The sequence below is a fragment of the Papilio machaon genome, chromosome 17 (assembly GCF_912999745.1).
Source record: "Papilio machaon chromosome 17, ilPapMach1.1, whole genome shotgun sequence".
Taxonomy (NCBI): domain Eukaryota; kingdom Metazoa; phylum Arthropoda; class Insecta; order Lepidoptera; family Papilionidae; genus Papilio; species Papilio machaon.
Window position 1 is genome coordinate 6,697,252 of NC_060002.1, and position 13,451 is coordinate 6,710,702.

At 34.2% G+C, this 13,451-nt stretch overlaps 1 protein-coding gene across 1 annotated transcript; it reads right to left on the minus strand.

The window, feature by feature from the left end:
- Positions 1-238: 238 nt before the first annotated feature.
- Positions 239-13,200, minus strand: LOC106711641 (hemicentin-2). The gene is made up of 15 exons (XM_014504009.2): positions 13,073-13,200; positions 12,781-12,989; positions 9,859-9,969; positions 8,634-8,837; positions 7,756-7,907; positions 5,745-5,892; positions 5,159-5,289; positions 4,818-4,977; positions 4,509-4,612; positions 3,939-4,128; positions 3,667-3,800; positions 3,406-3,586; positions 2,869-3,116; positions 2,209-2,364; positions 239-424 (listed from the first exon to the last, which is right to left on the minus strand). Exons 1-15 carry the CDS (start codon positions 13,198-13,200, stop codon positions 239-241), a joined length of 2,442 nt encoding a protein of 813 aa, XP_014359495.2.
- Positions 13,201-13,451: the final 251 nt, after the last annotated feature.

Genomic DNA, 13,451 nt, shown 5'->3' on the forward strand with positions numbered 1-13,451 from the left:
GGTATTATCGATGTTTAATATACAATATTAATTTCACTAATTAAGGTAAGTTCGCTAGTGTATCAAAAACAAAACTTACATTCACATATATATTCAAACCGGTAGCGTTTGAAAGAAAAATAGGTCGAATCGTGGGAATGTACCTAAACCGTTCGCAATATCCAAAGCTTCTAAAAACTTTGAGCACTTTCTTTGAGAGTCTGTTTTATGTACACTTGGTCTAAAGTTGTGTTGTTTGTCAGAGCGGGGTGTCGCGCGGCGTGTGGCGGGGCGCGGGCGCGGGCGCGGGCAGCGGGCGGGGCAGTGTGCGCAGGTGCTGGAGGGGGATACCCGCTCCGCTTGTGCCGCACGCGCCCGCTCCGCGCGGCAATGTGCACGCACCGCTAGCGAAGCGCGCCGGTGGCGGAATGCTCGATGGTGCGTTCTAGAAATTTCAAGAGGATTCAATGAAGCTACTAAGATGTTTTTAAGTTGTTGATGAAAAATTTGGTCGATGAAATGTACATGGGTTAATAGATTATCGACTACATTGCCATTTTATGAAAGTTTTATATATTTCTAAAATGAACTTAGTTTGTAATTGAAGGACTTTTTTGATAACTTATACATTTCATTAGCGAATTTGAAAAAGCTTTGTGTACTCAAAATAAATGTGACTGATTACATTTCATTCTGTTAATACTCATTAAATTGGCCATTTTGTAAATCTAGTCCTCTAATTAACGAAGACCTTTTTACTAATTATGTTTCCTCTTGATCCTTTTTTAATTAAATTAGTTGCTTTTATGAACATTTGTTATAAAATTACGAACAACTGAAAAGTTTACTTTTATTTTTTTGACATACATATAAACTTAAGCTAAAAATTGCTGTAATTTTTATTCTATTTGAGCTTCGAATAATATAGGTTTATTAATACTTTACTTGGAACCTTTTAGAAGTTCTCTCGGAGCCTAAATAGGTAATTTATTCCAGAATTTCGAATTGGAAACCTTTGTATAATTTACTATGGAGGCTGGAATAATTTTGCCCGCTAACCTATGATTTCAATGTGGGTGTCTTCGAAAATTCTTAAAAAAAAAGATGATAAGGTAAAACCTTATAATTTCCATTATAATAGGTTATAATTTCCACATCATGTAACTAAACTTTTTAATAAAAATTTCTTGTTGAATACGACCCTGGTATTGAAAAAATACATATTTTTAATGCATTGAGAAAGAAAAAATCTTATCTGAAATTCGAACCAAAATCTTAAATTCTTAAGTTAATTTTACAATATTGTTTATGTAGACTATATTAATGTTTGTAGAAACATAATTCAATCATAGCAACTATTTTCGAATATTATTCCAAAACAATTAAGTTCAAAGCCGACTCTGAACTCGAACTAATCACAAACAACCATTAGACAAAGAGCCCAACAACAATTATTCATACTATGTAAATCGGTTGCCCTAACTAATGTTATAATCTCAAGCAAGTGATTAATATAAATTCCCAAATTAGTGAAATCCTTAAAATCAATTAGTCATAACTATAGCTACATTTAATTGAGTAAGTTACTGACATTTATCTTAAATCTAAGCTAGTTAATTGTTATTGCAGCTAACATTATAAATTTAATCTTTATAACCTCAATTCGTAAATATTATTGCGTGAAGAATTACGCATCCGAACTCTTTGGTGGATAAAAAATTATACATTCTTCCAAAGAGGTCTCGTACCAGCCACTAAGAACCTTTGCCTTTAAATATAGAAAAAGAAAGGTGAAGTAAAGAGAATCGCGCGGAAAGTCGACGAGTTAACAAAGAGATGTAGTAGTGAATAGAGTTTTGATGAACCTAATGAGGTTATGGTTTTTATAGGTTTTTAACCACGAATAAACCCATTTTTGCTGCCATGTTGATGTTTTAAATTTTTTGAAATTTAGATTAGTAATCGGACTACATATAGTATAGGCTGTCAGAAAAAATTAAATTATACGTTTGATTTTTTTAAATTAAGACACGAATTGTGGAATAGACAGTCAAATTAATGATAAGCAATTTTTTTTATAAAAAACAACAAAATATATGCTCACTTTTTAGTACTTAGAGCCATAAAGCCAAGCAATCCGCGCACGACTATCAGTTAGTATAGGAACCGCGGAAATGAAACGCGCGTCTCTCATTAAATAGTGGTATGTTAGTGGAAAAAGGTACTTACCGTAGTATCGTGCATCTGTGGATGCGTTGGTGGACCTGTCCTGAGCGGACAGTAGGCGGGTATGCTACCCCGTACGCCCGCCACGCTCCCCCGCGGCGCCCTGTTCCCCGGAGGAGGGGAGATTGTTGACACTTGCTGATGACGAAAGTAGTCAATCTGATAAAGACATGTTGTAATTAATAACTATCGTCCAGAAACTATTTTAATCAACATCATTGGATGGGGACTTGATAATATATGTGTTACTAATGTATAGACTATATTAGCCTATGTAACTAAAAAAAACTAATAGTGGTAGACACCAGCAACAACATCTGTTGCAAGAACTGGCCGGCTCGCTCAGTGAAATACCACAACCACACAGAAGAAAGGCGTGAAGTGTCGGGAGTCTAATTTTAGCCCGCTTTCCCTTCCCATCCTTTCTTTATGTGAAAAGGGGAAGTGGATTTGACGGAGGATGGGACGCATAGGAAGGGGACATATCATCTTTCTGTACGTCCTCTCTGTGGATTAAAGGTAGACAACGCATCTGCAATTCTGGATGTCTATAGGCAGCAGTCGCTTAGCTATTTAGGCGTATTCAGGTTGCCACTTGCTCCACTGCCACCTTATGATAAAAAAATCTTGCTTTATAATCTAACGTCTAGTTTGAAGTTTCACCTGCATATGATCTGTGTCGGATGGTATTATATCTGGATTTCTATCGTCACTTTCACTATCATCCTTTTCTCGTAGTTTATCAGGCGAGGCAGGCTGTGAGGCTGGCGGCGGGGCTGACCGCGGCTTCCTTTTGGCACACTTCTGTCGAACTGCTACCATAAACAGGACCAGTACGACCATAAGTACGCCACCGCCACCTACCGCTGCTGACATCGCTCCGGATATTTGAAAGGCTGTTCTTGGTAAATCTGATAAAAGCAATGTTTATTAAACTTAATGGATCAGTAAACAATTATAAGTTCTAAAGTGCATAAAACGAAATATTGAACATTGTTTCCTGACAATTTACGATGCTGATATATTCAAATTGTAATGACTCAGTTTTTTTAGCGAGTGTCTGACATATTCTAAGCTTCAGATTATGATATTATGCGATAGAAAGTTCAAAAACTCGTGCACTAAAAGGCTGCACAATCCAATAGACATTATTAGCAAAATCCTGAAAAGAAATACAAGTTAATATTACGACGTATTTACCTAAACTCTTATCATGTACATGATGTTTTTCCGGGGGCCGTAAAGTACTTGCTCTCAGAGGGTATGGGTCACCTCGACCCTTGGCATTGTATGCTAGAACAGCGGCCGCGTACGTCTTGCCTGGTTCTAAACCGACGGCTGTGAAGCGCGGCACAGCGCTCGAGACATTTGCTATAATTTCCTGTTACATAAATGTATATTACTTTCTGTCAATGCTGGCGTTTACATTAAAACACTTAAAATGAATAATTGTCTTGATACCTGTGTAATAATTTCACGGACTTCAAGTAGAAACGATTGTGGTAATCCACCATTGAAACCTTCTGAACAACGAACCCCAAATGACGTTAATGACGCGTTCACAACTGTACAGTTGTGCACTTGATCTGGTCGACCTGTAACAAGTTTTACTAATAACTTGAAAATATTCTATTCTAATTTCACCCAGAAACATACCTAGCTACTTTTTCAGATTTTTTTTTTGAAATACAAGATTATCTTCTGTCAATCTCATTACACAAACTACTACTTACCGGCAGCTATGATATGATAGACGCAGGGTACACGCTGCTTGCCGATACGGTTGTGTGCCCAACAGAGCAAAGTGCCATAGTCCATCTCGGTGCGTGGTGTGTAGCTGACGGTAGAGCTAGTGCCCGAACGAGACACGTAACCATCGCTCACCTCGTTACTGTTCGCCGTGTTGTTGAATGTCCAGCGAAACTGTTTATAAATTATGAATTAATATATAAATAGAGGAGGCAAAGCGTATTTCTGTATAATATGGTATTCTTAATAAAATGACAGGCCGAGCAGAGGCGCCCAAGAATGAGTCGTACCTAGTTAATTATAAACAGAGTAAACAGAGAAAATCAGCCACATGCAGCAAGACACATGCTTTCCTCACTATCAACTCTGATACACATATCCACTAGGTAAGGCACTTTAGAAGCCAACATGTGGATATAGGTGTCAAGAAAATTAAGTTAGTTTCAGTTCCTAGCTAAAAATTTCTAAGATATTTATAGTTAGGTAGTAAGGTAGTAATTCTAGTACTGACATGGTCAAAGTTACACGTAACAGAATGTATAATGAATACTCACGGTGACGTCAGCGGGGTTGGCGTCAACATGACAGGTGATGTGTGCGCGCTCCTGCTTTGCCACGCCGTGCACCCTTTGCTGGGAGCTTCGGCACGTCGGAGCATCTAGTGGAACATAACTGATTAGTAACTATACAATTGAATTAATATTCATATCGGGACAATGATAAAATTATATTATGTAACATAATTTTTTGCCTCTTAATCTCCCTCTTTCTTTTATAAAATTGTTGTGTTGACAGTCGTTTCTTTTGGTTTAATATAAACATATTTTTCTAAAAACTAATTTGTTTCTTAAATGTTTGCTTACATAATACGTTTAACGTGAATGGCTTGCTCTCTCCATCCCCTTCGGCGTTAAATCCGACGCATGTATAATTTCCAGCTGTTTTTCTGCCAACTCCTTGCAAGACAAGCGACTGATTCGTTATTATTATTCCATGTCCTATATTATGTACCAGTGATTTACCCTGAAACAAAAAAAAATAATAATATTTACATGTTTTGAAAATTCTCAATCAAAAAAGTTATGGAACTCTTTAAAATATGCTTTGTTTTTAAATCCTCCACGTTTTCTTAGTCTTTAACAAAAGCTGTACTTTGATGTTATCGCGTAAGCTAGTTCTGATTCATTGATAATTCATCACTTACATTATGTCTCCATTCTACTTTGTATACGTAAGGATGCGCCTTGATTACACAGTCAAAATATACGTCTGAACCTTCTTTAATATTCTTAGGGTCCAAATTTGTTCCTAATCTTACTGTAGTTTCGGGAACATCTAAAAAATTAAAGAAAGTTGTAACAAAACAAATAGAAAGTTAGGTTATAGGACAAAACTTATTTTAAATTTTTTATGTATAAAAATAAATTGCAAAATGAAATTGGAATACCGCAACGCAACGTGGCATGTTAACAAACTAAACAATCACTGAGGTTAAGCGGTTAACGTTGTTGTTAACATTATTTTGGAAACTAAATGCAATGTTTTTTTTATGTTATTTCCAAACCAGAGTCCTTTAAAGAACGTTTTGAGGAACCTACAGGAGTACCAGATGTTGTAGATATTGCTCCCTTGAGATATAGATACAAGCTCACAGAATATCTTATCTCGATTATGAAAGACTTAGTGAGGTTATTAACTGTGCTCATATTTATGGTGCTTTCTGATTAGGTCATGTCTCATTCTTGTCAAGGAACTTAAAAAAAAGATCATTTTAACGATACTTGACTAACATTGTATGTCTAACAACCAATCGTCTTCCAACGCAGCTACGGAGGGCATTTGAGGATTGGACGCCCGGCACGCCAACTTGGCTCCCGCATCTGATTTGGTCAGTTGTAAAGACACAGTTGAAGTTGTTGTATTTCCATCTGATGATAGCTGTAAAAGTGAATCATTAATCTATATAACGTATTAAAAGCAAATTAATTAACAAAAACAATTCAGATCTGTCATATCAGGAAATTACGATGAGTGACGACGACGAGTAGACGTGACGAGAGAGAGAGTAACCTTTTACTTTAGATATTCTGGTTAAAATTGTTTATATTTTAAATTACTCGTATATATGAAAACAAACGCCATTAAAGGAATCTAACATTTTATTGTGTTAAAATAGAAATATTTCAGAGTTGAAATACTACATTTTCTATCAAGACATCTTCAGTTTCGAAGGGCTTCAGTGTTTTTATGAGCTCTTTTTTTCGGGGAATGGGTGCTTTGGGGCCCAAGGCATATATTCTTTAAATTGCCAAATACATTAAAAGTTGTATTCTTTTTCGTTCTTTTCGTGATTGAACATTGTAAAGTGACATTTAATGGAAATTGTATTCGAAAGATAGATCAATAAACGTTTTACTTTACGTGTTATTTTTGGTTTGATTTCATTTTATTGTATTACAATTATTCGTTTGTCTTGTCTTTATTAATATAATTGATGTAACTAAATACATTAATTTTGTTGTTTGGAATTTTTTTTTTGAAAAAGGAAAGTATTTATCCATAGAAATTTACTTTTACTAATTAAAGATTAATTTAAATTACATAAAACTATCTAATAAGTCACCTTTAGGCGAAACGATGAAACACAATAACTTTAAAACCAAATAGTCTGAATACCTCTTCAATTTGACTAATAACTGACGTTAAATTGACGTCAAATTACACCAAACACTGATACCGTGATAATAAATTGAAGAGGCTCTATGAAAGCTTTCAGGTAAATAATAAATTAGGGCAGCCATTGCTCGAGTCTCTAAAGGTTGAATTATATTGAATCGGGCCGCGTTAATATTAATTCCTGGCGGCGAGGATGCTCGCTGATCAACGAATTTAATTAATTCACGCAGAACAATTTCACTTCCATGAACGAGTTTGCACATACTTTCTTGTCATGGTAACTCAAATATTGCAAATACCACGAGATCAAATCGTCGTCACAATATTGAGATTCTAGTCGAAAATTTGGTAGGTTGAAGTGAAAGTGACGATGAGAAGTACTTTAAACAAATTAAGCTTCGTCCACTAAGAAATAGATTTCAACCAAAGTTATATAAACTTTAACATTTTCCTGGCTTATCTGTCCGTTTTAATTTCCTTCCGTACTCCATCCTTAATATAACAAGCCAGCGTCACCCGCGACAACAAACATTGTCGCCTGAAGCGCTGAACGGCGCTCCCTTACGACCGATTTGAGTCCGCCCCGAGCACTAGCCGAGCCGTTCAATCTACATTTATTACTTTTACGTGCTCTTATTTTAAGTCAACTTCGCGATGTTGTTTCTCATGGTAATGCTGATTAGGAAAGTTGCGATCGTTTGATATCAGATTATCTTTGCTTTTGTTGGTGTAATTAAATTATCTTAGAAGATATTTTGCGTAGTCAAGTAACTAATCTGTATAACGTTCCTTTAAAAGATATATGTGACTTTTTTTAAAAACAGATTATTAATAAGAGAAAAATAATCGTCTTGATTAATCGTTACCTTCCCTTAATTCAATTCTTAGATAATACAGTAAAATCTTAGATTCCACTATCAATAAGGACTAGCATTTTTGCAGCGCAAACTTTGATGACTAGTTTTGCTAAGGTAAGTAAAATTGTGATAATAATTTCCAGGCTAACATTTATGCTTCTTTCAATAATGTTATTTCAAAAGCTTCGCTTAAGATTCCATCCTAATATAGACCTTGATCATCATCATTTCAGAAAAATATAAAGCTGTCATATGAGTTATGATTTACCGTTTCCTTAGCGTTGTTTATTCTGTGTCCGCTCTTCCACCATGTGATAGAAGCAGGAGGTCGAGAACCGGAGCTCTGACAGAGCAAATCATATCTTCTACTTGCTGATAGTGGTTGATTTGACCCAAGAATATGCACGCTTAATGGTGGAACTGAAAATAATACAGTACATTAAACTACTAATATTAATATCAGGATAAAGACGACTGTTAAATATCACAGTTCATCAAATAATTTAGCAAAAGATTCCATCATTAAATTGTTTTAATTTTGTTAGATGTATAATTTATTTATTAGCAAATACACATTCATGAATAAAAAGTGAAGGTTTTTACTTTAACCATATAATTAGATGCGGTGGTTAATGATAATGCGGGAGATATTACGAATTTTATTTTACATTCATGTTTTTTGAATCAAATTTAACGAAAATTATGAACCAAGCAAATATCATTATATTCATAAATTCACAACTCCAAGACATTTACTGCGGTAATAATTTACTTGTCATACGCCTGATTTTAGATTGATGTTCCCGATGCGTAATAAATTTATCTTGATGCTAAATCACTGACGTAAAAGAAAAAAATTGCTAGACCTGAGCTTTATTCTTTTATTCCAGATATATATTTTTGATGATGTTTTATATTTTGGTGTATTCGTAACGTATAAAACATGTGTGTACACATAGGTAGTTGAAACTTTATGTTGTGGTTTTAAAACCTTTCTAGAAGATCAGTTACCACCAAAGTAAATTGGATTCTTGAACCACTAAGTGGTCTTGTTATCAAATAATTGACCTGATTAGGTTTCAGTCAGTTAGGTTTCAGGTTTCTTGTTATAATGGTGAAATGAGAGACAGGTGGTATTTAACTTACAATTCATATCCAAAGTGAGGGTAGTTTCAATAGGATGTGCCCTGAGATGATTAGAGGCTCTACAGGTTAGTGCGGCGCGCACATCGGAGCGTGTGAGCGGGCCTACATGCAGCACGCCCCGCACTCCGCCGCCTGCCAGTGGCACCGCAGGGGTGTCCACCTCGATTTCATCACGGAACCACTTCACCCAGGGACGAGGCCTGCCTGATTACATTATGACGTCATTAATTATGGTGCTTCGATGTTGATGCTAATTTGTTCTATTATAGACGTCAGCAATAACAACGACATCGTTGAATTGTTCGGCTCAGCCTGCGAAATAATACGACTACACAAAAGAAGTGTGAAGTGGAAGCAATTCCGCGTTTCATCTGATGAGTGTGGTGCCGGAGTCCTCTTTCCATTCCCACCATATAAGTGGTCGACATTTCCTATGCGACCTTTTGTTGTATAAAAAAATGTATAAAAAAGGGTTAAAAATAAAGGTAATATAGGGCGAAGAATTGTTTAATTTGTGTAAAAATTATTAAACATACTAAGAGCATACCCGAATCGAGCCTGTTAATTTAAGTCTAAGTACTATTTAGTAAATTGAATATAAATCTTTGAAATAAAAAAAATGTGAGTTTAAATACACAAAGAATTTACTTTAAATATATAAGAGGTTTCAATTCTATAGCGTGATTAATGTCGTATTCAATGTAAATAGGTCCGTATTTCTCTTCAATTAAGGTTAAAACGTTACGGAGGTTGAAAATCGTATTAGAATTTTGGGTCCATTCCAGACATTCCAATAATTTTAAACACCTTCGTAATGGTTAATGGGGAACGTTTCGACATCGGCTATTCCATTCGTTCACACAGTGACCCTAACCTAATATGATTTAGGGACAGCAATAAATTCTTCGCACTGCAGTCGTGTCGACTTTTAATTAATACCCCTAACATGTTAGACCCCCCATTACGGTGGTAAAAACAGGACTCAAATTTGCTTACCTACACATAGCGTATATTGAAACAAAGTAAGTATTTACTTTCATTTAAGAGTATCTCATTACTTTTAATATGTTATGTAAAAATATTCAATTTTCAAATGTAATTAATTAGAAAAATTATTTTAATGTGATTTAAATTCTGAATTAAAGTTGCATTTCTAGACATTAAGCTTTTATAATACAGATATCTGACAATATTAGTTAGTGCTAACTTTATAACTTTAACTTACCTCCAGATACATCGCATTTCAACGTAAACGTATCCCCTTCGATGTATGGACCGACTATCGCCTGCTTCACATCACCTTTGTCGTCTGTTATCACCATTTTACTTGGCGGAACTGTTAAAAAGAGAAAAGTAACCAATTAGAAATTCGAAAAGTATCTTCTGTGTAACATTATCAAGTCGGATAACATACAAACAAATCTAATTTTCCTTTAACCACCTTATTCTCAAGAGAGATTTTTCCAACTAAATGTATAAACTATTATATTTCTAACCTATAAACATTTATTAACCTTATTAAAGTAGTTTTACAGTAGGTTAATACGGGGTCTGAACGTAAGTAGGAAGCATCGTGTTAACTAACACACGTGGAGTACACTCGAGGGATGTCCCTCCACTTCCAGATACTAATAAATATCGATTTGTTTCCTGCGCTTATTTTAACCAATGAAATAACTGGTAACTTTACAAAAACAACACATTACATTATAACTAGAACATATTACTGGAGAACTTGGATTAAAACGTTTTGATACTTTGTAAAATATTAATTTGTATTAACGGAAAATATACATACATACACACACACACAAACATATATATATATGCAAAAAGCTTTCAGATCTTATTTGAAGAGCGTTAAATTTCCTACAAAAACAGCTGTTAAAGTATTTTTAGCTACATTTGTGTCGGTGGAAAAAAATTAACTGCAAAAGTGCAAAAATCCCATGTTATTTAAATGGGAAATGTATTATGAATTAGGCACGGGTTAATGTAAATATTAAGGACTGGTTTGGTTCTGATATTTTTTTTTAAGTCATAACCTAAACATTTGAGGGGCGTTTGTACAACAAAATCCAATTTGGGATATAACGGACACATATATATACTATATATATACCTATATATATGTATATAATTGATAATCTACTTAAGAAGTTGTCGATGTTATTGAAGTAGTTGAAGATATTTTTAAATAATAACATTTTAACCATGATCAAATTATACTAGCCACGTATGTTGTCAGTATGGTGAAAGAAAACGTGGAGTGATTTGATATGTTGGCAAGCGGGAGACCACAAGTGTATTACAATGAACTGTTCTTTGTGCCGCCGCCAAGACTCCGCCGCGATTGTATCCCCATCTACATAATCTAATTCAAAACTACTTATTTCATATCAAAATAACACTGGTCTGTTAATATTAAAATTTTATTTAAAAAAAGAATTCGAATTGTTTTTGGAACGAAGTTCCTTATCGCGCGTTGTGAAAGGGGGCTAGACGGAAAAAATTCTTACGAAAAGTTGTCACGACACTTTTTGCTATTGTAAGTATGTTAACGACGAATGAGCGCTACTTCACCATGGCAACGACGTGACAATATACATATAACGAAAATTCATATAAATAAAATATACTTCTTGTGAAGACTTAAGTTTTTTATTCATAGAATAAACATTAGTTCCTTCACTAATTAATAGAAAGGAACTTTGTTCCATCCGGGTGTCCCTTGACACCTCTCAAGTTTTTTTTTAGAATAAAGGGATAATTTAAAAGAAAGAGTTAAAGAATGTGACACATTTACGCTAATTTCATTACATGAGAAAGAAGAAAGATATAAGGCAACGAAGAATATTGTTATTATATTATTTTGTGTAAATATTTTTGTTTTATAACTGGTGCAAATTTTATTTGTATTATCAAAGAATAAATTTAAAAAAAAGTTCGTTTGGGTTAATACGAATGTTGTCAAACATTTCGGTCTTCAACCGGGTTATTATGGATTATTATCGTCAGATTTAACGTCAGTAACTTTACGGATCAACCAGTCGGCCCGCTAAGAGGATTTAGCGCTTCAATTTACCTCATGTTAATTTTTTTTTAGCTTACACAAAAGCTTTGTATGGATTTTTCGTTGTACAAAGTTATTCTAAAATTATTTAGTCTAATTTCAATCGTCGAATATAAAATGTTTTTTTTTATCTGTTGAAAAGAGAAATAGCTTAATAAATACTGAACCATCGTATTTTTGAACTTATAATAAATAAGTTTAAGATTGAATTTCAATTGACGACCTACTCTCTATTTACATAAGAATATTTCATGAAATAAAAAGCTGTTCTCTTACATGTGGTGTTTTTCTTTAATTTACTTCAATTATGTTTTTTTGTGTCATAATAGTTTAGATGTAAAGAATTATATAATCTATATTTACTAGTGTTTCTTATTTGATAACATTGTTTCGTATTTTTTCTACCCCTAATCGGTTTGATCAATTTATAAAGTAAATTGGATTCGGATTGGGGTCTTTATAAAATTGTAATCTTTTCAATTCTATCGGACCTTTTTTGTGAACATGATACCTACCGTGGCCTCCCTTTGTGTTACAAAATTGGTTGTTTTGTGTTTAATGAACAAGATTTAAAAAAATAAGATCTTATCTGACTTTTGTAAATAAGGAGAAAAAGGGTCCGCTATTTCAGAATCTGATATCTAATAACCTAAATGTGATAGTCTGATTTTGGGATACATTTTTACAGTATAAGTACTTTGTTATTTAACAGATCGTGTTTACTTTATTTCTCTTATTTGTTCTAAAAAAATAATAACATAGATAGTTTTGAAATTGTATCGTGTATGAAAATATATATCTAGTCATATGTCGAAGAATAATAGGAATCAAAGGAAAGAGGAAGACTATACCTAAATTATCTAGGTTCTAGAATATTAATCTTAGATTACAAAGGTTATCTAGTTGGGCCAGTGCCAATCTTAACAGATTCAACCACATACATGTTACTTTGGTTAAAAAAATAAGCTCTGAAGTTCCTAAATTGTTACAAAATTACACACAAAGTTATTCATGAATGTTTACTAATAATCTTTTAAAGTTTTACAAAAAAAAAATATATTAATTTCATCTTACCTATAACAGTCAAATTGACTCTGGAATTTCTCGTCTGAGCCTGTTTGAAGTCAACTCGACATCTGTATATCCCCTGGTCGGATGCTCTGACGCGGTCCACACCCAGCTCAGCTGGCCTCCGCTCCGGTAGGAAATAAGCTCTTGAAGCAAATACGCTTTCATCTGACCACCGTTCTGCTACACCGAAGTCACGTTCTCGAGCATCCACACTGTTGACAATTTTTATTTGTTAAAATATTGTGTTGACAATGATACCCATTGGCATCTATTGGCGGTGACTTCATTAACGTACCTATATATAGGTGTTCCAAGATCTTCTCTGTACCATAAGACAAGAAGTACGGCGTCATCTTCGTCTTGTGTTGCGATGTCACACGGTAAGTATACCGGCTCCCCCGCTACCGCTACTAGCTGGGTCATAGGCACTGCAAAAAGGAAATATATTTAATGCTAGACTAGGTCCAAGTATTAACTTAGAATATTCTTATACTCTCCGAAATGTTATTACACGAGATTAAGGCTATTCGTTTCTTCTTACTGTACAGTAAAACGCAGGTTGTCGTGCTTGTTGCATTGTTTACTTCTATCAAACAGTTATAATGTATTATGTGTTTATATAAAATACTAAATAAATATAAATTTACGTAAATAAGTAATTTTTAAAACATGAA